Below are 25,668 nucleotides of genomic sequence, written 5' to 3'. Positions count from 1 at the left end.
TCACAAGGTGCCCACCCGCTGGAACCCCCAGGGATTAGATATGGGAAAATGTGGCAGCAGCACCGCCATAGTAAAATGGTCAGTCTGTGTAATGCAGGACAGATCCTGCTCTCTACTCTACATCAGGCTATGGTGCGTATGGAGAGATCTCTGTACATGCCGCCTTTGATGAAGGCTGACACAAATTTTTGTCAGATTCGTTCAAAAAAAATATCTGTATACCTCTGTCTAAAATATCTACCTTTGAGGGTGGCCTACCCACTAGTGATATTTTTTCTTGCGATGCGAGAGAGATGATTATGAAACCAATGATTTTCAATGGTTTTTATACTCATTTGCGATTTTTACTCCCAAGCCTCGCAGCGCAGAGAAAAAAATCTGTGATATCGCTCACTGATGTCAATGGGGCCGGCAGCAGCCCCATTGAAAACATAGAGAGTACTTCGTGCACTTCTGCCACAGCTGTCTGCCACAGCTGTCACAGATGTGGCAGAAAGAAGTCTGTGATGCTATCCCATTGCTTTCAATGGGATCGGCACTGCTGCAGCCCCATTGAAAGCAGAGGGGTGCAGGCAACCCCAACAGTGATAATTTTGGGGAATGGCTTGAAATATAAGCCCTTCCCTGAAAATCATCCCTAGCTGTAACAAAAAGTTTTTAAAAAATTATACTCACCTAGAAGAGCCGTCCGGCTCTTCTCTCTGGCCCGGCAGTCGTTTTCTGTCTTCTGGAGGCTGTGGATTGAAAAATCCACACCCTCAGAAAGCACTGGTCTCATTGGCTGAGCACTCAGCCAATCACAGGCAGCGCTGAGCCATTGAATGACAGCTCGGTGCTGCCTGTGATTGGTCACAGCGCTCAGCCAATCACAGGCAGCACTCAACTGTCATTTAATGGTTATCCAAATAAAAATGGCAAATAATAAAACTATAAGGCTCTGTGACCAGCTTCAGATTGAGCCCACTGCTGGAGGATCCCAGGGAAGAAAATACTTAGGCCCCAGAGACATGGCTAAACTCCCACACTCTTAGCCCACTGCCGAGTTCGACAATGTTGTCACTGACTGAATCTGGGAGATGTCAGGCACCCGCTACTCCTTGCCGCATGTAGATGTCGGAGTATGGCGTAGTCTAGTGAACAGTCTGATGCAGCCTGGTTGTGTCACAGTCTGCCTGGGAAAGAGACCCCATAGGCATCTGTACACACCTTTTTTTTTAGAAAGACATGACCCCATCTGCTATTTGCCCATGTGCATCCCCACATGATCCTCCAGACAGTGAACCTATTACAAAATATAACAAATGGCAATTCCAAAGTCAACCACTGGTGGTCAGACAGAACCTGAAAGTAACATAGAACCAGAATAAGGCTCGTTAACTCATGGCCGACACTATACAGGGAAGACTTCAACAGCCACCCCCTTCCAACGGCACACAGCCTGAACTGTACCAAGTCAGCATCATCTAATTATTTGTATATATGTTCATAACCACAGGTACCCCGGGAAAGCAAGGCATCAAAGGATTACCTGGTATGCCTGGACGGAGTGTGAGTGTTGGATATACTTTAGTGAAACATAGCCAGGCTGAACAGATTCCTCCGTGTCCTGTTGGAATGAACAAGCTTTGGGATGGATACAGTCTGCTGTATGTAGAAGGACAGGAAAAGGCTCATAATCAAGACCTCGGTGAGTCGCCTCTCAGATCAGCTATCCAGGTCTGCAGTCAAACGTGGCTCAATATGTATGAATTATGTGTAGGACCTGATGTTGTGTTGGTTTATAGCTGATGAATGATCATGTCCATTTCATGTTCTATTTAGGTCTCGCCGGATCTTGTTTACCTCGATTTAGCACCATGCCTTTTATTTATTGCAACATCAATGAAGTTTGCTACTATGCCAGCAGGAATGACAAATCTTACTGGCTCTCTACTACGGCTCCTATTCCCATGATGCCAGTGTCCAGTACGCAAATTAGAAACTACATCAGCCGATGCTCTGTGTGTGAGGCTCCTTCTCAAGCTGTTGCTGTTCACAGTCAAGACAACACAATCCCTCAATGCCCGGAAGGTTGGAGGAGTCTTTGGATAGGATACTCTTTTCTTATGGTAATAATGCTGTTACTTTATGGAATAGATTGCCCCTCAGGCAGATTTATCAATGGCTTACAGCTGCAGAACTGGCTTCGAAGGGTACATTCACAGTGGTTGGTAATAGTACGGTAAAGCCCAATAACATAACTGTACCGTAGAAAGGCTACTCTTAGTAGAGGCACTAATTCCACCCACGTCAATGCAATTACTACTCTAACTACTGTACAACATAATAGTTGAGACTGCTGTTGGGCGCTTGAGTGCCCAATAGTTGTCCCATGTAAAGCCACCATAAGACACGGTCTGTCCAATAATTCCGTAGCAAGGCTATAGTCCTGTGACACTTGTTGCGGCAGTTGCGGCTATATGCACTCGCTGTCCCATAGACATGAAGAAGAGCATATGTGTACATACGAGTCATGTTGTGTACGTACTGGTTTCTCAAGGGCACAGTGCGAGAACCGGGGACCCTATGAGTATGAGAGACAGCTTCCCAGACCTTTCGTTGCCTTACCTTTGAGTCCCAGAATGTAGTTTATGGGGCTCAACAGTGCTGACCGGTTCCCTTTAACCCTTTCCAATCCACTGTCTGCCGTCTAAAGACATTATGATTTAAGGCTGTACAGCCTTGATGTTGGAAGACGTCCGTCGGGGTTCTCTTACTGTATATTGCCAGCCTCTCTGCTGTTGGAGCCTATCCAACGTGTCACCTCATGCAGTACTGGCTTTAGCCAGCAGATAGCGCCGTTGTATAACAGCAAAAAAAGAGTAAGCCCCCTAGGAAAACCAGGATACAAATTGGATTGGAAAGGGTTACGTGTGTAGCCAAATGGCAACCAATATTTCATGACTTGTTATGCTTCATCATCTTGCCGATTGTCTCCACAGCACACTGCCGCTGGTGCAGAAGGAGGTGGTCAGTCTTTGGTATCCCCTGGATCATGCTTAGAAGATTTCCGGGCTACTCCTTTTATCGAATGCAATGGAGGAAGAGGAACTTGCCATTACTTTGCAAACAAGTACAGTTTCTGGCTTACGACCGTGGAAGAGAGGCAGCAATTTGGTGGAGCTCCGCCTTCTGAAACACTGAAATCTGGGCAGCTTCGAACACGTGTAAGCCGCTGTCAGGTTTGCATGAAGAACTTGTAGCACAGCTGTCTTTTCGAAAACTTGATTTCCAGCCTCAGTCAAGGTACAGAAATAGCATGCAAGCTAGCCAACCTAATGGCAACCGTCTTGGCGCTTGGAGATGACAACAAGGCACTTTTAAGGAAATAGCAAGAATATTTGCTGTAAACTCATTAGTTGGACAAAGGAGCGGGAAGCCGTACAATGAAGTATGGACGGGTCATATTTTGGAAAGGAAATATTTTAAAAGAGAAATGGTGCTAACCTTTTAACTTTGTCTTACAATAGTGTATTATTCATGGCTACCTCAGGAAGGCCTCCTGTAAGTTCACATCTACTACTGTCTGGTACTGTCATATGTTAATGCAACTTTCTGCTGCGGCACACAAGCTGGCGTATTCGGTAACCTGAGTATGGCACGTGCTTATCCAATCACTTTGCATAATTTGTAATGTTCACCAAAGATACCATTACCTAAGGAAACTAAAGGTTCATCATCTGAAAGACACCAAAGTCAAACTATAGACAAGACTTGCTTGGTTTTATGACTTAAATGGCCACTCTCGTGAAAATTATTTTGCCCTTATGTAACTATCCCCAAGTATATATAAGTGAGCTAGTGTTACTTGGTTAGTTATTCCTTTCTATCTGAAACTGACGGCCTTCTTCTCAGATGGTCATGTGATCTCAGTGCTGACCAGCTCAGATCTACTTGGGTTTACGTGCTCAGTTTCTAGTCAAATTCTCAGTCTGTGATGATGATGTTACGTTGACCTACCACAAGAACTGCCTCGAAGGGGACATAGGCAATCCTATCACAGTTACTGATGATGATCACACAGGTATAATAGAGGAGATCACAGCTCATCCACCTGACTCTATACTTAAGATCTATAGCTCATTTAGAAGAATATAGAAGGTAGCGATGATTAAACTTTTCTGCAGCAGGTACAGATGGTATAGGCACTAGCCAATGCTGTGCTTATGCATCATGGCATTGATTTGAAAGTGAAAGCAAAATTTTCACCATCAAGATAGTGACTGATAAGCATCAGACAAGGGGCTGCACTGCATGGAAGTGGCTACAATACACTGAGAAGACTTTTATAGTGTAACAGGCAAATCATATGAGGGTTGAAGGGATTGAAAATGCGTTTTCACAGGAGTGGCCTTTTAAATTAACACTGCATGCCTTTCCCCCTTGTATTACATCAAAGTAATCCTAAAGTGAATTGTTAGTGAGGATGCCTGCACACAGTTGAGGTTTATTATCCTTAATCATGAATATGGCATAGCATCATATTATATTGTACTACACTAAACATAAAAGTATCGTGTATATTAAAGAATGCTCATTGGTAGTGCTCTAAGACTTGTTCACAGAGTACGTTATGATTATAGATGAGCGAGTATACTTGCTAAAGGCAATTGCTCGAGCGAGCATTGCCTTTAGCGAGTATCTCCCCTGCTTGAGACTGCAGGTTCGGGTGCTGGCGGCGGGCACGGAGCTGTGGGGGAGAGCGGGGCGGAACGGAGGGGAGATCTCTCTCTCCCTCTCTCCCCCCCCCGGTCCCTCCTGCTGACAGCTACTACTCACCGCTCCCCCGCGCCGGCACCCGAACCTGCAGTCTCGAGCGGGGAAGATACTCGCTAAAGGCAATGCTCGCTCGAGCAATTGCCTTTAGCGAGTATACTCGCTCATCTCTAGTTATGATGTGGAATTGTGTGAACAAGCCTTAAACAATGAATAGGTGTAAATTTTCATAAAGACGGCAAACTCCTACAACCATCCTTATAGAAGACTTGGATGAAGACCTGGAGAGTTGGTCTTGTATGGACATTGCTCTTGAAGATTTTACAGAATCACCCTTCCTCTGTTTCTATGAACTGGTTCTTACTTCTACTTTGTTGACCACTAGAGCCCGGTCTTTCGGAGGTAGCCTTGGTGCATATGTTTTGTAATTATAGATTTTTCACAGAATCCCCTCTACATTCTAGACATAACACAGTGAATATGTAAATTCTAGTTGATTATATTTGTCTAACAGCTTGTATTTTACTTTATATGACTTTTGTCTTGTATTCCACTATAGCAGAGTTTTTCCTGTAGGTGCAATTCCACATCCAGGACTACTGAGGTGAACCTCTGTTCCTCTTCATGGTACAATACATGAAACCTCTCACACTATGAACAATATCATGTAAGGGAAATTTATATAGAAAGATTTGGAGTGCACACAACCACTGTGTAAATTTTAAATAAAAATCATCCCTGACTAAAATCGGTGTCCATAACGAGTTTTCCAGTAGAAAATTGGAATTGTATTACTGTATATCAAGATGGAAGAAGGATAAACCCTTTTCAATTTAATTTGTATCCTGGTTTCCTAGGGGGCTTACGCTTTTTCTGCCATTATACAATGGCGCTATCTGCTGGTTAGAGCCAGTACTGCATGAGCTGACACATTGGATAGGCTCCCGCAGCAGAGGGGCTGGCAATTTACAGTAAGAGAACTCCGACGGACGTCTTGCAACATCGGAGCTGCACAGCCTTAAATCATAATGTCTTAAGACGTCAGACAGTAGATTGGAAAGGGTTAAGGGTGTTATATTGTTAGCTGACAACATCCCTTTAATAGGACTGACTATAGTAATACAACAAACTGAGTTATACTTACCCGTCTACCACTGGGTTCCAGCACTTCAGCTCCGCTGTGACAGCTGTCGTCACCGCAAGTCAGGTGACTGTTGCCACCAATCAAAGGCTGCAGCGTCAGCACTTGTTCTCCTGGCATTGGTGCTCACATCCCAAGTGCCGTGATGCTGCAACCTTTGATTGGCAGCAACGGGCACCTGACTTCTAGCGACGTCAGCTGTCATACCTGCTGGGACCACAGTGGAGTGGCAGCACTGGATCCCAGTGGCGAAAGAGGGGCAAGTACTGCTCAATTTGTTGTTTCACTATAGGCAGCCCTATTGAAAGGATATTGACCGGTAACCGGACAACCCCTTTAACGCTATCCATATGTTGGTGTATGACATCACACAGTACACAGTAGACAAAGAGACTTGTATTTGACCCATTACGGTAATAACAATCCCATCTAATTTCATTGTGTCCTATAGAAGTGCGCCCCTGCTTGCTGCTGTTCATCCATTGCAATTGCATGCAAATCACAACTAATTGCTGATTCGGTCAAGAAGTTCAGGTGCCACCCGCTAATTAGCGGTAATCTGCATGCAGTTACAGCAAATCAAAACGCAGCATGTACAGTGGACCTAGTAGACTGACCAGAAAGGACATTAAACTCCCTCAATGAGCAGATACCATTCATAGATTCCCAAAAGATAGTGTGTGAACCAATTTACTGCCAGAGATTTCCAAAACTCAAAATTGTGCTCCATCTACAGTGCACTATAGTCCCTTGGTCTGGTTAACCGGTGGTGGTCACTGGGGTATTGGAACTGATTCGATCAGGTAAAAAAGTGCAAGTTAGAAGAAAGGTCTGCAGAAGGATACAGACTGGAACATTTCTGTGTGATAGAAAAACTCGGATTTCATTCTTATTGATGGAAACCAACAAGTTTGATCTGCACTACAAAGAGTGAGCTGACAGTGCATCTAGGATGACAACTCTTCCTTTTCTTGTCAACCCCTCCCATACAATCTTTTGATTTTCTTTAGGACCCCATGAGTAAACCCAGCTCAAATTGTTTTTTTTTGTGAATCCATTTAAGACACATTATTTGTGAATAATACACAATTTATTCATGCGTAATAAACCAAACCTGAGTGCAGTAAAGTTATCATATAGTCAAAAGTAAAAAAAAACACTGCTTGCTTACCTCTCCATGCCCCACCAAGGTCAACTTTTCCCACATTAACTTACTAGCATAATGCTTAAAAATCTATGTATATAAAAAGTGCGGAAGAAGAAAAGTCCTACTGTATCAATGTATTGTACGTAAATAAATAATCTGCTCTATTCTGTAAAAGACAAGCATTTATCATGCTTCCTGCCATCTGTACACAGGGAAACAGACACTGTATAGGTGGTTACATTGGTAATGCAGCCTCAGAGGGGGTTTCCAGGACTTTAATGTTGATGGCGACTCCCTAGGCTAAGTTCACAGCGAGCGTGATATCGGACTGTGAAAATTGTGTCAAAAAACGTCTTGCATCGCTTTAAGGAAGAAGCGCTCCTCCGGCGCAGCTCTGAGCCACAACGGAGGATCGGCAAGTGTTTCCCATTGTTTTCAATGGGAAACCTCGCATCGCACTCACGTGCATTAATGTTTTTTTCCGGCTCCATATAAAACAATGCGCAAGGTGTTCTGAGGGAACCCCAAAGATGGGACATGCTGCAATTTTTTTTCCCGCAGCGTGATGCGATGCAGGAAAACAAAGTCTTTCATGTAGAAGACCCCATTCGGGGGTTCATATTTGTGCGTCTTGCAATGCATAAACCTTGTGCGATTATCTCAGGCGTGCAAAGGTGACCTTAGGAGAGGTCCAACTCACAAGACTTTAGCCTAGCAGCTATTTGACAGGTTGGGGTGCTCAAGTGAGCGCTGCGGCCTCTTCATTGTATACCAAGCACAGTGCCGTACATTGCATAGTGGATAAATGGACCATATGAAGAATGGGCGCAATGTCCCAAGCCGAAGAAGAAGCTGCAGTGCTCGTCTGAGTGCCGAAGCCCCTTCTAACAGCCGATTGGCAGGTGTGCCAGAAGTCGTACCCCCAATGAACTGATATTGACTTATCTGAAAGATAGGTCATCAATATCTGGACACCCCTCTGAAAATGCTCTAAAACCTCAAATGGCGGCTGCTCCTCTGTGTATAAACGGGAGGTACATTTTGGGTGATCCCATGTAATAAAAAGAAGCTACTATTACATTTGTGTCTTTTGCTGCTGAACGGATGCAAGAAAAAAAGGCATTTGGTGTATCCCTCATAGTCGCCTCCTTTCACATACGCTCATGAGCGGTATTGCTATGGACAGGTGTAAGTGACTTGGCACAAGTGTAATAAGTGATTGTCAGTAAATTTTACAAATTGCTGCAGCTAGAAAAAAAAAACACCTCTCAAGGGGATTATTAGACATCATTCAGACACTGCCACGTGGAAATATAATACAGAATGCTGGCTGGATCTTAAGACACTCCCATACATTACAACCAGGGAAGACATAAAGAACACCCTCCATGGAAAAACGGGCAATAAGAACTGGTACAATTCTTGCAAAAGGAAAAAAAAATTTATATTATATAACACTTTTCAACATTTAAATGTTAAATACTACAAACAAATTTAGTAAGATAGACCTTATTGCCAGGATTTATGGCTGCCCGGGGAGAACTTTCACAGGAGTCCTAAGAATTCGGTATCTCTCTAGGAATTATTATGCGCTGGCTCCGCCCACCCCAACTTTATTGTGATATACTACAAAAACCAATGCAATTAGAAGACTAGAGAAAGAGGTAAACATAAAGCAAAAGGAACATCTAAAAATACTTGGAGTTCGTGGCTCGAACAACGGGGTTGCCTTCAAGGAACATCTAGAGGAACCCGATGGAGACCTATTCCTTGTAGTGCAGACTCCGTAAACTTAAGAATGGGGGTTCTTCTGAGTGATACCCCAGAGTACAATACCACGGAACCTGCTTAAACCTTCTCCGAGGTGCGAAATGTACAAAAAGCACTCCACATGTTAAATTGTATTAAATTAGGAGGGTCACATAAAAAAGTTATTGGCAACACCCGCTACATAACAAAGTCAGAGAAAATGTGGTATATAACACGAAAATAGAGGTCACGAGTGATATCTATAGTATCGTTCATACTTCTTCGCCAACCGGAAGGCGTAAGCCCCCGTCAAACGATGCTATCTCACCAAATATTGCCCTATAACAATGTTCTCTTGACAGATTTTTTTTTTGTGAAGATTCAGGTTGCTCGGGGTAGGATCGCATGAAAGTGTAACCAGGCCTTTTAGAAGCATGTGGAAAGCAGTCACTGCCATATCGGAGCGTGGCAAGATGGGTAGTAGCGTTTAAGGAAGGATGAGAGAACATTATGTTAGAGGGCGGTATTAGGTGAGACGGCGTTGTCTGACGGGTGCTGACACCTTCCGGTTGGTGGAAGAAGTATGAATGATGCTATAGATACCATCCATGACCTATTTTTGTATTATATAGCACATTTTCTCTGACTAATGTATCAGTGTTGCCAATACTTTTTCCATGACCCTCGTCTCTGCAACTCTTCAATTACTTCTGCAGGTACTGACTGACTGTCTACCCGCATTTGTAATTTACCCGGTGGTGTCCCACGGAGGGGTTTTTTTAGGGTTGTGGGCTTTTTCTGTGTTATATTTTTCTACATCAATAAAAATATGGTTTCAAAAAGAAAAGAAAATCCTGTAAGATGCGATAGATTAGAGTATTGTAAGAGAGGGTCAACCATTGTCATTACTGATATACTGTAGAATACATTGGCCTGCAACGACTTCATTCAGCACTAGAATCTGACAACCATCTCCTTGGACACACTAAGTGTAGCGTTAAAACAGCCCGCTGTGTGATCCCAGAGACGGCGACATACAAGGAACACGTGTGAGTCTCTCCATGGAGGTTTCCATACAACGTCTGCCATGAGTCCAATGCCCCCGTATTGTGCTCTGTTCTCCACTAGGTTTGAGGCACTTTCTGGATAGCAAAGCTTGTATCAGTGTTGAGTGATCCCCTGGTCGTCAACGCTTGCCACGATCACACGGTCAGGATCTCAAACTCCTCCTCCTCAAACAGTTTATCAGTGGATTCAATTAACTCTGTTTGGAGAAAGAGAAATGATCATTTCACCTGCATCTGAGTGCAACATATGTCACGCTCGTCAAATGTGTTCTAATGAAGGTACAGAAACTGGACAATCCTCCTCCCTCCCTTGGGCACTGGAATAGAGGATATTTGACATCTGTAGATATTTGCCCCCTGTTCTTCTCCCAAAACAAAGGTGTGGTAGAACTGCTGAGAGTGAAAACAAAATCACATAATGCAAGACTACTACAATGGCGTTCAATAAGGAAAACCATGTATTTATGATGCTCACAAAAGTACCTTGAATCGCGTGAGAACTCTTAAAAGAGCTCCCATGAGGGTTGAGTCAAATTTAAGAAAAACTTATTTTCTAGCCACAGAATAGGGGTAAGTGTCTGAGCATGGGGGAGGGGGGAATCTCATGTGCTGGCACTACATTCATCACTATGGGACTGACTGAGATAGGCAAGTACAGCGCTTGGCAATTTCCAGGAGTCCCATATAGATGAATGGAATGGCAGAACATATGTTCGGCTGCGACTCCATTTACTAGGGGGTACATGGGACTCTATTCTCATGAATGGTGGGGCTCCCAGTGGTTGGACCACCTCCAGACACTTATCTCCTCTCCTATAGATAAGGAATACGTTTTAAACGTGGCACAACACCTTTACGATTTTAACATATGCCATCTTAGTTAGTACCTTGTGTAGTCTTAAAGCAACCCTCCAGTCCTGGCCAAACAAAGATGGTCGCACCACTTCTCGTACCTGATGCACGCTATGTTTGAGAATGCAATAGTAGTCTAAGACTCTACATGCTCTTTGGCGAGGGTTACTCATGTGGGCAGCATTGGCCAATCGAAGCAGCATGCAGTGTCTCAGCCTAATGATGCATACAAATGCACAGTGTACATTGGACAGTCAGAGGAAAGGTGCGGCCATCTTTGTTTCTCCAGGACTGGAAGGTCGCTTTAACTTACAAGTATAATAAATGTTTTTTCCTCTTTGTACGGTGTTGGAAAGCCCTGAGCACTGAATAGTTCGCTTCCTCCTTCAGTGATTCCAACATGCAACTCATCTTTTTCTTAAAAATCGAAAGCAATATCTGCAGATGGTGGGAACGGTTTGGATATTCCAGTAGACAAGGAGAGGAGGACTGTTTATTTCACAAGTCATCATGCTCTATTTAATATATATCTGTTGGGGGGAAAAATGATCCAAGGTTGTCAAACAAAGAATAAAGATGAGTGAGTATACTCGCTAAGGCACATTACTCGAGCGAGTAGTGCCTTAGCCGAGTATCTCCCCGCTCGTCTCTAAAGATTCGGGGGGTCGGTGCCGGTGACAGGTGAATTGCGTCAGGGAGCGGGGGGGAGAGGGAGAAGAAAGAGATCTCCCCTCCGTTCCTTCCCGCTCTCCCCCGCCGGCACCCGAATCTTTAGAGACGAGCGGGGAGATACTCGGCTAAGGCACTACTCGCTCATCTCTACTAAAGAAGCGATGAAGGGACCCATTAAAGGGATTCTCCCATTTCATATCATTAGGATGTGCCATCACTTTCTGATGGATGTGGCTCCAGCTCCTGAAATTCTCACAATCCTGAGAATAAAGTTGCTGCGGCAAAAAATTCAGTGATGCATCCCGTTCACTGTTTTTCATTGCACTGAGTAACTGATAGGAAAACCCCTTTAAAGAAAACAGCAAAGAAAAGAACACAGCATCAGCTCAGCACATGTTGGGTAGTAGCACAAAGTGCGGAAAATGGTCATGTCGAAAACTAAGCAGTGTGTGTGTGTGTGGGGGGGGGGGGGGGGGTTAGTTTTACATTGCTAACTCCGCTTTTGCTAACATGAAGAAATGATAAGGCGAAGGAAGTGCAGACGCTTGAGGCAGTGAATGACTTCTGGAAATCCTTCTGTACAGAGTTGTATCACTTGACCTCTGAAGCCTTATATGTCAGTAGCTGCAAATATCCAGTGTATTACTGACATGGTGGTTATGAGCGACAGAGACAAACATCTACAGTCGCAGACAAAAGTTTTAAGACTGACAAAAATGTTGGCTTTCACAAAGTTTGCTACTTCAGTTTTTCTAGCAGCAATTTGCATTAACTCTAGATTGTTATGGAGAATAAACAGAGGAATTGCAATAAATTACACAAAGTCATTCCTTGCTGTGAGAATTAATTTCATCACAGAAACCCAATTTTTTACTGAATTTCAGCCTTGCCACAAAATGACCTACTAACATCATTTCAGTGATCTAATTAGCTCGGGATAAAGGGTTAGGGTGCTTTTAGGGTCTCCACCCACTACAGTTCTTTTTCACTGTGAAATTCGCTGCGTTTTTTTTCTCCAGGGGTCTATGGGACTTGTTAATGTTAAAAATCAATTTTGCGGTAAATTGCGATTTTAACATTGGAAAGCCCCATAGACACCTGGAAAAAAAAGAACGCAGCAAATTCGCAAACGCTAGTGGGTAGTCACCCTTACATGGGACGATCTGTCAGACAACAGACGCTTGACAGGTCATCACAGCAATAATTATTCCTGCGCTTCTACACAGGAACGAGCATTGCTGACTGAAGGGAGGTGGAACAGGGTCGTTCCAGACCGCCCGCCCACCTCCATTCCCAGTTATCAGACAGTCGTTTGTAAGTGAACAATGGCCTATTTACACGAAACGCATGCAGAAAATGAACGAACAAGAAGTGAAAGGCTTCTCATTTGTCGTTGAGCCGGTGCATGCCTTTACACTGAACGATGCAAAACCATTTTCATGAAGTGTTAATCTGATTTGGCTTTTCTTCTTGCAAAAATCTAGTCGTTTAACTAACCTGCGCCCGTTGTGGAGACCTCTGGCTTTGTTGGCGGTATGAATGGAGGCCAATGAGGAGGGTGCTTTGGTGTAAGTTCAAACATACGTAAACTCCGCTTCTTCAATATTTCCTGGAGAAAGATAGAAACATCTAATTAAAAGATAAATAACTGTTATCACCAATTTGGAACCCAAAATCAAAGACAAATCTTGTTACAAAGAATGGGCTCTCAGGATTAGTTATACAACAATGATGTAACACAGTGTAACAAATTCTCTAAATTGCTACAATGAACTACAGCAGGAAGCGATCCCACATTAGACATGCAGAAGGCGGTCTGTGATGAGAGAATGCAGCCGTTGTGTGGATCAGCGGTTCACCATGGAGAGGGCTCCCAATAATTGTTAGGAAGCCTGGTCTGACCAAACATTATGGCATTACATGGCAGCACTCTGTCCTAATAGAAGGCGCTCCTGAGTGGGTGATGCCCCCTCTATGATGTTCATATACATTAAAGAAGAGAAAACTCTCACGGTCGCACCTGCTTATTAGTTTTTAGAACCTTGCTATGTTGTATGCAAATTCCAGTACTCACTGGCAGAGGATCCATACAGTGGTCCCTCGATATTAATTGGGTCCAGGATGACCACTGTATGCCGAAAACATTGCAGCTTGAGAACAGAACTCTAAACTAGTAACTGTCTCCGGTGCCTCTAAGAGGTTAACCAAATTAAGGAGAAAAAAAAAAAGAGCATTAAAAGGAACCTGTTCATGAGAAGTTACCCCCTTCCCCCAAACTGCCACCAATGTGTTATCCAGGGCAACAACAGGTTACCAATGATGATGTTCTACTTTCTGGCAGGATTGGAGTCATGCAGAAAGAGAACTGCATTCCCCAGCCTGTAAGGAGTAATGGGGGTACAATCACTCTCCGAAGAAGTCCTGCAGGCCAGGTATGCCACCACAAGCCACATCCCACACATGCACAGTTAAAGGGGTTGTTCATTTGTAAACTAGTGATGGCCTATCAGCAGGATAGGTCAGTATTAGTAGATCAGCGGGAATCTGTCACCCAAGACCTCTACTAATCAACTGGGCGCTGAGCTAATTTCTGCACGAAGCAGGCAGCTCTGTTCTCACTGCAGTGACCGGGCTTGGTATTACAGGTAAAGTTCTCATTGAAGTAAAAGGAATATTTGCCTGTAATCCCAAGCCTGTCCACTGCAATGGGAACAGAGCTGTCCACTTCCTGCAAAAATCAGCTCAAAGTATGAGCACACCAGAAAACAGCTGATCAGAGGAGGTCCCCGGCAGCAGACCCTCACTGATCTACTATTGGTGGCCTGTTTTAAGGATAGACCATCAATAGTTTATAACTCGACAACCCCTTAAGCAAAGTGTACTGGCCTCTGCTTCATCTGTGCATTGTGGATGCTGCTGGGGTCAGCTTGTGAACACGTATCTGTCTTGTGGGATGTCAATTAAGCCATGAGGGGCACCGGCCAGCATACATTTAAAAGGGTCCTAAAATATATGGCCATAAAAAAGTACTGTAATGTGCCAAACACAGAAAAAGAATAAGCACCATATATACTCGAGTATAAGCCTATTTTTTCAGCACATTTTTTAATGCTAAAAAAGCCTCCCTCGGCTTATACTCGAGTGAGGTTAAAAAAAAACAAAACACAATACTCACCTCCCAGCTGGCGTCTGTGTCCCCGATGCAATGGTCTCCCCGGCAGGGCAGCAAGCAGCTTGAGAATTCTCCCCACTGTCATCTTCCTGCTCAGTTTTGAATTCCCCTGCCGTCAGCACTGTGTAAGTAAGCGCTGTGATTGGGTCGAGTGCCAGCTAATCGCAGCTGGAGCTCGATCGTTGACAGCCATGCAGTGAATGACATCACTGAATGGCTGTGATTGGTTTATCGAGCGCCTGCTGTGATTGGCTGGTGCTCAATCCAATCACAGTGCTTACTTACACAGTGCTGACGGCAGGGGAATTCAAAACTCGAGCTGGGAGATGAAAGTGGGGAGAGTTCTCAAGCATCTTTCCGCTCCGCACCCCTGGGGATACAGACGCCAGCTGGGAGGTGAGTATTGTGCTTTTTTTTTTACCTAGTATATGCTCGAGTATAGCTCAGCTTATACTCGAGTCAATCAGTTTTACCAGCTTTTTGTGGTAAAACATATTGACTTGGCTTATACTCGGGTCGGCTAATTCTTGAGTATATACGATATATAATGTAACAAAATTACAGGTTATAGTCACTGATTACTTCAGAAGGGTCGGTGATCCAGAGATTTATTCCAATTGCCAGATTGCAGACAGGAAGGAATTTTTTCCCCTTGAAACGAGGAAAATTGACCTCTAACTTATGTTTTCCTTCGCCTTCCTTTGGATCAACATTAGGAGGTAATCGGACGGACTAGATGGACATATGTCTTTTTTTCAGCCTTACACACCATGTTACTATGTATATCAACACTGCTTTGCTAAATTTCTGCTGAGGCCTCCTGATGGCAAAAAAGCATGACCATACTGGTCATTAAGGGGGGCACTGGACCCGCAGACACATCTAAAACTATACACCCGAGTCACCACGGGCATTGAATATCAATTTACACAGAAACCTATTGTGAAGTGGAATGTTAACCCGTTTTCCATTCACTACCGTTACCATTACTGTAAGGCTCAACCCCTTTAGGCACTCATACATAAATTCTTACCTTCTCTACAGTAGTACACCAACTATCAAAATCTGATTCTTCTTTGCAGAAAAAGCCCTAGGAAATAAGACAAAGACTTAAGAAGCATATCACAATGCAATCACATATTTAAAGGGGCTGTCTGATACTTCAAAAGTGACAGCCTATCCTTACTATAGACTATTGATATTAGGTCAGTGAGGGTTCAAGTCCTGGCACCTCACTGATCAACTGTTTAAGGGGCCACATAGCTTTGGCAGGTATTACGTCCCCATCACGGTTTAGGCTAGGCTAACATGACGACCTCAGCGACTACACAAGTTGTGTGGTTAAAGATCGTAGTATTGCACTGCTTTGGAAAGGACTATGGTTGTGGCTTGCACTTTGCTGATATCACAACTCAACAGTCAAATGAAATCCAATCCATTTGACTTTTTTTTCTGATTGTCAGATTGCGGCAACTTGCAATGTGAACACGTTGACTTACATTACAAGCGAGGAGGGCAGCGCAACACTGCAATCTTTGGTTGCACGAAGTGTGGTGTGGCCGAAGTCAACATGTAGCCCTCGCCTTCCACTGCTCCGTACTTGGAGTAGTAGCTGTAACTAGTATTACAGCTCAGACCTATTCATTCGAATGGGAAGAAGCTGTAGCAAATTCCAATACAGGCCGAGCCTCTACTAAAACTACAGAACTACGCTCTACAGGGCGGCGTAAATCATGAAGGGTTGTAGCTTTGTTAAAGAGTTAACGGGGTCAGTACCAAGAGTCAAACTCTCACAATCTAATACTCATAGCTTATCGTTTTCTGGGGGGAGAACCAGAAAAGTTCTTTAAGATTATATATCTTGTTGGTGGCTTCAGTAATTTTCCAGTTGGTAACATCCTAGAGACTTGTTTCTTCTCTGAAAAATGTTTTGCCCCAAAAAGTGTATTCCCAGGTGAATACAAGTCACAATACTCTGTGACCGTCACCGGTCTCCCAAGGGGCCATGACTGCTGGAAATGTCCAACTGACAATGAAATGGTTCAGGATAGATTTTGGGGGAATATGCAGATGGTTTCTTATCCCATATCATGTAACAGGGATAAGAAATCACAAAATAGGACACCATAAAATACATTATTTACAAGGCATAGCTCTGTACTTTTAGTGGCAGCAGTCCCTCGTATTACCGTTCACTACAGTTTCATTCCATTGAAGTTGATGGACTAAGTTGTAATACCACACAGCCGCATCTAGATGTAGAGAGCGGTCCCTGCTAAACAACGAAGGAGGCCATGGCACCTTTCAATAGCTAATCAGCAGGGAGGCCAAGAGAAAGACCCCCAACAATCTAATATAGATGTCCTATTCTACTGGTTCTTGACAGCATTTGACTGCCATGAAGCATGGGTTAAAGAGAACCTGTCACGACCCCACAGGACCATAAACTAAGGAGTAGTGCTGTTAGAAGAGGTGAAAGGGAGCCGGGTGATGAATTTTTTTATAGTAACCCCGCTTCCTGGATACAGAAGGGTCATCCTCTGAAGTGTTACCCGACTTCCTGCCACGTCCCCCAACACCATAACTTAGGGGAAGGGATAGGTTCCCTTTAAGGTGCTTTGACACTGGCAGATTTTCTGCAAGGAACAAGTCCCAATTAATATTTCTGCAAGTGTATTAGTGCTTGTTCAGCTCCATTTACAAGGAGCAATCAGCTAGACTGAACATACTAAGCAATCGATAGTAAAGGTGCCTTTACATAGGACAACTACCGTACGAACAGTCGCTTGATAGTGTGGAAGTAAGAAACAGCTGTTCCACGTAAAAACGGCCACCAATCGGGTGGCGAGGCAGAATTCATTCCCCATTGGCTTTGTTGTAGCTCACCTAAAAATAGTTACTGGTCGATTATCATATATATTATGTTGTAAACAGGTAATGGTTATCATTCAACAACTAGCCAATAAACTTTGCCAGGAAATGGACTCTTGTTTGACGTTCGCCTCCTAATGAATGCTGATTGACATTAGTCTTTTTTTTAAATTATTTTGCTCTCCCACCTAATGTTAATCAGTCCCCGAAAATACATAAAATTATGCGAGTAACCCTTGATCGGAAAGTCACTGCTGGCCTTCGAGAGAACACTCACGGCTATGGTTTCTGACTGTTTGTGGTCCAGCGAGAGACCATAGCAGCGCGTGTTCCCTTGAAGACCACTTGCAAGCATCTGTGCGCTTTCAGTAGCCTCTGGAACCAATGAGCGTGTAGGGGAGAGGCCGAAATTTCAAATACACGCCTGCCAAAAACCTCACGCCCCTAACTAGTCGGTGGAAGATATTTTGGCTCATGTAAATGCTTCCAAAAATTTGTTCAGCAATTGCGAAATTGAACCACTGAACAACTCATTGTTCACTGTATGCGAAAGAACACAAACAGTCATTCTTACACTTTAGTGACCATTTCAAGCGACTAGTCAGACAATAGTTGTTCCGTGTAAAGCCACCCTAAGACCCTTCGGTCACATCAACTCCCATTGTTGTCGGCAGCATATCCTTGTTTACACCATATGCTACCAACAACAGATGGCTTTGTGTACCATATAAAATATGTGACCACCGTCAGCTTGTCCGTCGGCTGATTGGTGGCATCTGCACTCCGTTCAAAGCAGGTTTTGTAATGGAGACATCATTAACTAATCTTACCTAATTTTCGGATGCTGAATATGAAGATAACATTGAAAATGAGAGATTGTAACTTCCAAACAAGAACCAAAAGGAAGAAAAGAAAGAATGCTGAGTTTATTGATACCGATACACTACATTCTTCTGGCCTGGTGTAAGTGATGACCGATGCGGCCAGCCCTTCTTGTGATGATTTCATCTGTCACAAATGATCCATTCACAGAGCTAACTGAATTTCGTGCAGCCCTGCTGTCGTCCCACTAGAGTAGCGATAACTTTAAGATCACAAGACACGCATGGTTCTTGTACTGTACTGTTTTCCATGACTTTGTAGGTCCCTTTAGTTTGAGTTGCACATGCCAGTGGAACTGAAGGCAGCGCCAACTTCAGACTGCTCTTCAAAAACTCTATAAACAAGCGCCATTCATCGTGATCGGATGTGATGGCCAGAGCTGCCATAACACCACTGACATTGTAACAGAAAATGGGATCACCTTCTTCGGAATAGAACTGCACAAAGCATTGTTGCTGGCAGCGAAACTAAGTGACTTTCACATTCTGCAAGGGGATTCAATTGTTTCAACCTGGAGGCAAAACCTTTTGCTTTATTTTTTGGAAATTCCAGATCCCTGATAAGATCGTCGAGTTCTTTCGGTGTTATTTTGTGCCGCACCTTAGAGACATTCAACACAAATTCACTCTCAATTGATGAAGGTCCTGCCAATTCATTTATGTCTGGTTCATCTACATTGTGATTGTTCTCAATAAAGCCCCATTTACACGCAAGGATGATCGCTCAAAATTCGTTCAAAAGATCATTTTGCATAAGCTGCTAATGGGCACTAATGCCCATTAGTAGCTTATTAGCTTTATTTGCATGTAAATGAGGCTCCCTTCGATGTATGCAGATAACAGCAGGTGGTCTGTTATCTGCATACAGCCCCTTTATTCTGCCCAGGGACTGCTGCTGAATACAATTTTATCAGCGCTCCCATGGAGAATCACAGTGTGCGGACCCTGCTATCAGGAACAGTGGATTTCATGCTCACATTAAATCCATACTTCGGCAGAAAAACAAACAAACAAAAAATAAATAACTAAAAAAAGAGGTCAATAAAGTTCTAATAAAACTGTAAAAGTTTAAAAATCACCCTCCTTTTGCCATATCTATAATTAAAAAAAAAAAAAAAATAGAAATCATAAAACAAAAATACATATTTGGTATCGCCGCGTCCGTAAAAGTCCCACACAATGAACGTCGTCCGAAAAAAACCCAAAAGAACAACAGAAATGCACTTTAGTCACCCGGTCTCCCAGAAAAAAAAATGCAATAGAAAGCGAACAAAGAGTTGCATGTATTCTGAAATGGTACCAACATAAAGTTCAGGACATATCATAAAAAATGAGCCCTTGCACAACTACGTCGAAGAAAAAATAAAAGTTATTGCGCGCAGAATTTAGCGGCAGAAAAGAATTTTAAAAAATGAAAGGTCTTTGAAAAAAAATAAAAGTAATACAGCAAAAAAACAAAACAAAACTATACAAGTTTGGTATCGTAGCAATTGTACTGATCTATAGGTTAAAGCTATCATGTAATCTTTGTTGCAGTTTGTGCGCCGTAGAAACAAGATGCACTGAAAGATGGCGGAATGTCGTTTTTTTTCTTTCATTTTACTCCACTTTAGAATTTTTAAAAAGTTTTTCAGTACATTATATGGTACATTAAATAGCACCATTAAAAAATCCAACTCGTCCCGCAAAAAACAACAAGCCCTCATACAGCGACGTTGATGGATAAATAAAGGAATTACTATTTTTTACAAGAGGGGGAGGAAAAAACGATTTGTTCTAACTTTACAATGAAAAGAAAGGAGGGCGTACAAAAGAAATAAAGCTTAGAGGAGGAGAGAAAAGAAAAATGTCCTGGCCAAAAGAAAAAAAACACGCTAAACGATAAAAAGAGGTGGCGAATACCATCACAATTAGTAAAGTTTTATATCCCGGTCATGATCGTAAATAAATCCCATAAAGACCAGAAGGCATCACATTTATCTAAGGTACTGTGAATGGAGGCGGCAAGATATTTCATTGAGCGTTAGTCTTTAATACGCGAGCAAAGGTCCATTGACGAGGAAGTCGCTGTGCTTTTCCAAAATTGCGCTATGAAACACTTTGCTGCTGTTAAAACATGGAGGAGCAGCTTGGCACGTATTTTAGTAAGCACTTTCGGGGGAACAAAGTAGGGAGGGTGTATGATACCAGCCCATCAGTATTTTGTATGGGTTGTCTTTTCAGAGAATACAAAGAGAGTTTTTTGTGGCTCCAGACCAGATCCTACCCCAAAGTTTAGAGGGCAGTTCTCTACCCAGCCATCTCTCCCACTAATCTCTTCCACTTACGACATACTCAACACCACATTAATGACTTCCCCTTACAAATATGCCGATATGGATAAGACCGTTAGAGGAGGGTCCAGATAGATAAATATGTTAAAATGGAGTCAGAGACGGAAAAGGTGCGGAGCCAAAGATTGAGTGGTAGAGATGAGGAATCTGGATATCCAACGGTAGCGGAAGGTGGTAGTAAGTATTTCTCGGACAGCACAGAAAATGCAGGAAAGCCAACTGAGTGAGGAACGTCAAGTTCGCTAAATAGAAATAGGGTGGCAGTACTCCATGGCCTCGGCATATTTTGGCCAAAACAGTCTGGCAGCAGAGAAGCGTATAAGAATGGTGTCAAGGGAGACTGGAGGGTCATAAGCTGAAACTGCACCCAACAGTGGTGCCACCCCCACCCTAGTAAAACGGATAGGACCGTTGATACTGGACCCTAGATTGAAAAATAAGAGGGCTGTCCATGACACTACATGTGTGAGGTGTGCAGTTGTAGTACAAAGTTATATCAGGAAGAGCTGAGCCTCCATGTACGGAATCAGCTTTGGGAATGCCGTGGCGTTTGTGGTAGTTTCAGACACAATTTAAGAAAAAAAGCTTGTATGCATTTAAGGGTAGCCTTTGAGACTGTTCCGGTCAGTCCCAGAAAGACATATGTGGAGAGTATAGACATCTTGGTGGTCACTATGAAACCTAAGAAAAAAGGAGATTTTTTTCCATTTGGAGAGAAGTGTGTTAACATCACAAATTAAAAGGTGGGAAATTGTAGCATATCAGGGAGATATGTATGCCCAAGTATTTGAGAGGGGAGGCTTCCCAGATCGAGAGAAAGAAGCCTGGAGAGAAGAGAGAGAGGTGTGCGGCATGTTAATGGATAGGGTCTTGAATTTAGAGGGATTTAATGTCTACCCAGACATAAGACTCTTATTATCTAAAGTAGCATGTAAGTTCGGGACGGAGATCAGAGGGTCGGTCAGGTTAAGGTCTGCGAATAGGGGGATTTTAAAGGACTTATCTTGGACAAGGATGCCGTTCCATGCTTAACGTGTACAGCCAGGAAGAGAGTGAACACCCCTGTCGAGGGGAATTACGATTGGAGAAAGAAGAGAATGTAGTGTGAGTGAGTCAGGCCGATGCTGTAGGAGAAACGTAAAGGTCCCAGCTGCCTGTAAAAATGGACCAAAAAGCCGAGGCGCTGGAAAACTCTAAACATAAAACAGCCAGTTAAGGTGGCATCCAAGCTTAAAAGAAGGACCCCCTCATCTCTCCGGTTTGCAATTTCGATCAAGTCAATCACCTTTTGTGTATTGTCCCCGGCTTGGCGAAAGCAGACAACATTAACTTGGTCTTTATTAGAGATGAGCGAGCGTACTCGGAAAAGCACTACTCGCTCGAGTAATTTGCTTTATCCGAGTATCGCTGTGCTCGGGTCTGAAGATTCGGGTGCCGGCACGGAGCGGGGAGCTGCAGGGGAGAGCGGGGAGGAACGGAGGTAAGATCTTTTTCTCCCTCTCTCCCGCCCGCTCTCCCCTGCTCCCCGCTGCGACTCACCTGTCAGCCGCAGCGGCACCCGAATCTTCAGACCCGAGCACAGCGATACTCGGATAAAGCACATTACTCGAGCGAGTAGTGCTTTTCCGAGTATGCTCGCTCATCTCTAGTCTTTATTAATTAGCCTAAAACGCTACAGAGTTTACCTTGGTGAAAATAATTAAATCGGAATTCAACAGTGCAACCGGACAACAGCTTGAGCAGTCATAGTGACACTATAGCCCTGGTTGTTTTCCCCCCTGAGGACGCCACAAGGCGAAACATGTTGGGGTGGCTATAGATTAGATTTTAATAGGGTTTTGGTGGTGCTGACTTATTGATTTCCACCTGGGCTTTTGGAAGGTGGCCGTCCAGGCCTATGTTTTAGTGTGTATATGCACAGTTGCACACATGATACTGGTTGATGACTGCTGGTCACGTTGCATTGCTACCACCATTAGCCCCTTTATTTTACATATCATTCGATGTTATCTTTGTCTTTTTTGAATAATAAAGTATTTAGATTATATTTTAGGGGATATTATCTAGGGTAAATAGTCGTCTGGGCATTGGTTCCAGATAGGCAAGTTTGTGGGAAGAGCAATAGGGAGAGAGTATAGTGAACTATAGTGATCATGGAATAACTGTGCTATTTTAGAAGCTTCATAGAGGAGGGTGCCTTAGGCCTCATGTCCACGGGGAAAATCAGATCCGCTGCAGATTCTCCATGGAGAATCTGCAGCGGGTCCCTCCTGCCCCGCGGACATGAGGGCTGAAAATAAGAATAAACTCACCTCTCGCACGCTCCGGATACTTCCTTCGCTGCCGCGTCATCTTCTCTGCGTCGCTGCCGGATCTTCTTTCTTCGGCTCGGCGGATGCGCAGGATGACGTCGGTGACGTGCCCCGCGCATGCGCCGTCCCGAAGCAAAATGATCCGGCCGCGACTGAGAGAAGATGGCGCCGCGGCGAAGAGAAGAAAAACGGAGCGGGTGAGTAAAATCTGATCTTTGTCTCCCGCGGATCCGGACGGCTTCCATAGGCTTCAATAGAAGCCTGCGGGAGCCGTCCCCGCGGGAGACCCACACGAAAATGGAGCATGGTCTAGATTTTTTCATGCTCCATTTTTTTTTTTCATTCACTTTTATTGACGATCCGCGGTTATTTATCTACCCGCGGGTGGTCAATGCATCCCTATGGGGTGCGGATCCGCGTGCAGGAGAAGAGTTCAAATCCGCTGCGGATTTTAATTCTTCTTTTGCCCGTGGACATGAGGCCTTAAGGGCATAGGGTGAAGAATTCACCGCTCTGTCCTTGTTTTACAGCCCTGTTTTTGGACTTGGTCTGCATTCTATTGATGTGGTGGGCTGATTTTTAGCTGGGCAGCCACGAAGCTCCAAACTTACATGTCCAATCTCTGGGTCTTCCAGGCACACCCCCAGGAAGAGAAGTAGCTTAAATTCCAAAAACACTGCAATTTTCAATTTTTTTCAGTGTCTTTTTCCTTGTGTAACTTGCAGACAAGAACCAATCTCACATTTTCAATGTCATTTTTGTGTTGTCAGAAACGCTATCTTTTCTCCTTCGGGAGAGCAACTATAAACTAAGTAAGGAGACTCAAATGGCCATGCACGCTCCTCTGGGTAATATGCAAATAAGGGAGATGGAATAAATCCTCCACAGTGCCACCTATTGAAAGGCAGCATTCCTTCAAGCCAAAGTCAGACTTTTTATACAAGCCTTGTTACAATGTTGCATATTACCCAGAGGAGCGTGCATGGCCATTTGAGTCTCCTTACTTAGTTTATAGTTCCTCTCCCTAAGGAGAAAAGATAGCGTTTCTGACCCCCTTCCCAGGCCTCTCACTAGCAAAGCAAGACTCCTACTGTACACTGATGAAGGGCAAAAACCCTGAAACAGCTGTCTGTGTATGGAGTCTGGCTTTGCTTTTAATTCCTGGTCATTGTAACAAGGCTTGTATAAAAAGTCTGACTTTGGCTTGAAGGAATGCTGCCTTCCAATAGGTTCCACTGTGGAGGATTTATTCTATCTCCCTCATTTGCATTTTTGTGTTGAGCACCACAAAATGATGTAAAATTACTTGATCATCTCTGTGTTGCAAAAAACGTCCCAAACTTTCTGGAACAGTATAATCAGATGGATGAGTTGGATGGACATTTGTTTATAATCATCTGCCTGTGTAAAGACTATTTACTTACTAACGCCACGGAGGGATCCAGATTCAGAATCTTCATCCTATTAGGATTTTTTTGGCAGTGATAGGTTTGATCTTGCACCGTATCAGCTTCTTCTGTATCCACAAAGGTCTGTGTTGTGTGAGGGTCCAGATAAATAAGCTCATCCCCTTCACAACAAAAAAAAAAAAAACACACATTACAACACGTGCACATTTTATCCATTGTTCTCACTATTGGGAGTTAAAATAAATAGATAACTCCCCCATTACAAAATTTGCTACTTTAATGTTTTAGCGTTATAGTATTTCTCTCAGCATACGGACTGTAATTTGGATTTGGGTCTCCCAGGATTACACAGTACACTGCAGGTCCATACAGTACACATTATAAAGTATCTTATAGAAATGACAGCTGTGAGCTGGTTCCTATAGCCGACTACTCAGCTTTTCTTTTGCGCTATTTTATATGAATCCCCCTAATGCGTTAATACGTAAAAGCATCCCACCGTAGGGTGTAGGCTCCACATAGAGAACATAAAATAACCACAGAGGGGACATTACTTACATGTTGTGGTTTAGCGGTCTCTAGAAATAGAATGTTGTCGCAGGTCAAGTAACTGCTGTTATACTGATATGATGGATAAAATAAATCGGATTGCCCCAATTATCTCCAAACACACTTATTAACCCCATTCATTCCCAAGGCGTTTTTCATTTTGGATTTCATGGTCTGCTAAAAATGACTTGTTAACTTTATGCTTTAGGTCAGTAAAATGAGGGCGATACCAAACTTATATAGTTTGTATATATTGTACTACTTTTAAAAATAAAAACCCCTTTGAAAAAAATTGCCTTCTGACAGCATATTCTGAGGCCCATAACGATGAGGCTACATGAGGGCTTGTGTACAAGAGTGGCGCATTTTATGAAAAACAAAATTAGCACCGTTCCTCTACTTAGCTACCTAGATGCCATAGACAAAAGATTTAAGCAGCGGGATCAGCGGCTTCTCTGATCCCGGCCATATCAACCAGAGCTCAGCTGTCAATAGCTACAGTGATCCCAGCAGAAACTACCTCTAGCACACGCCTCCAACATTTACCTCCGCTCCCTGACGTATTAGTACATAAAGTTGTGGGAAGGGACGAATGTAGATTTCCATGAAATTATTCTTTTTAAATGCAGTCCCATAGAAGATCATTCGTTTACCTGAAAAGCCTATGAAATAATAGGCATTATTTGGTTTTCCACCTAACGCTCCTAGTGACTGTGGCATTTTAAAACATTCCTGTAGAGAGAAGAAAGTGAAAATGT

The 25,668-nt window shown here is 43.5% G+C and overlaps 2 protein-coding genes across 5 annotated transcripts in view; one reads left to right on the top strand and one right to left on the bottom strand.

Annotated features, from left to right (window-relative positions):
* Positions 1 to 5,503, top strand: part of COL4A6 (collagen type IV alpha 6 chain) — a 246,693-nt gene extending 241,190 nt beyond the window's left edge. For all 4 annotated transcript variants that reach the window (XM_066581712.1, XM_066581713.1, XM_066581714.1 and 1 more), the window contains 3 exons: positions 1,496 to 1,687; positions 1,822 to 2,108; positions 2,982 to 5,503. In XM_066581712.1, coding sequence (XP_066437809.1) covers positions 1,496 to 1,687; positions 1,822 to 2,108; positions 2,982 to 3,242 — 740 coding nt within the window. In that variant the 3' untranslated portion in view covers positions 3,243 to 5,503. The remainder of the gene's footprint in view (positions 1 to 1,495; positions 1,688 to 1,821; positions 2,109 to 2,981) is intronic.
* Positions 5,504 to 9,462: 3,959 nt separating this feature from the next.
* The window catches only part of ATG4A (autophagy related 4A cysteine peptidase), a 41,782-nt gene continuing 25,576 nt past the window's right edge, over positions 9,463 to 25,668 (bottom strand). The window contains exons 9-13 of the mRNA XM_066581709.1: positions 25,564 to 25,642; positions 24,377 to 24,522; positions 15,589 to 15,645; positions 12,881 to 12,992; positions 9,463 to 10,056 (exon numbers count right to left, since the gene is read on the bottom strand). Of these exons, the coding sequence (XP_066437806.1) occupies positions 9,995 to 10,056; positions 12,881 to 12,992; positions 15,589 to 15,645; positions 24,377 to 24,522; positions 25,564 to 25,642 (456 nt within the window). The 3' untranslated portion in view covers positions 9,463 to 9,994. The remainder of the gene's footprint in view (positions 10,057 to 12,880; positions 12,993 to 15,588; positions 15,646 to 24,376; positions 24,523 to 25,563; positions 25,643 to 25,668) is intronic.

Source organism: Eleutherodactylus coqui, chromosome 10 (assembly GCF_035609145.1).
Source record: "Eleutherodactylus coqui strain aEleCoq1 chromosome 10, aEleCoq1.hap1, whole genome shotgun sequence".
Classification (NCBI taxonomy): Eukaryota; Metazoa; Chordata; class Amphibia; order Anura; family Eleutherodactylidae; genus Eleutherodactylus; species Eleutherodactylus coqui.
The sequence above is the reverse complement of the archived record's forward strand: the minus strand, read 5'-3'. Positions and strand labels throughout refer to the sequence as shown.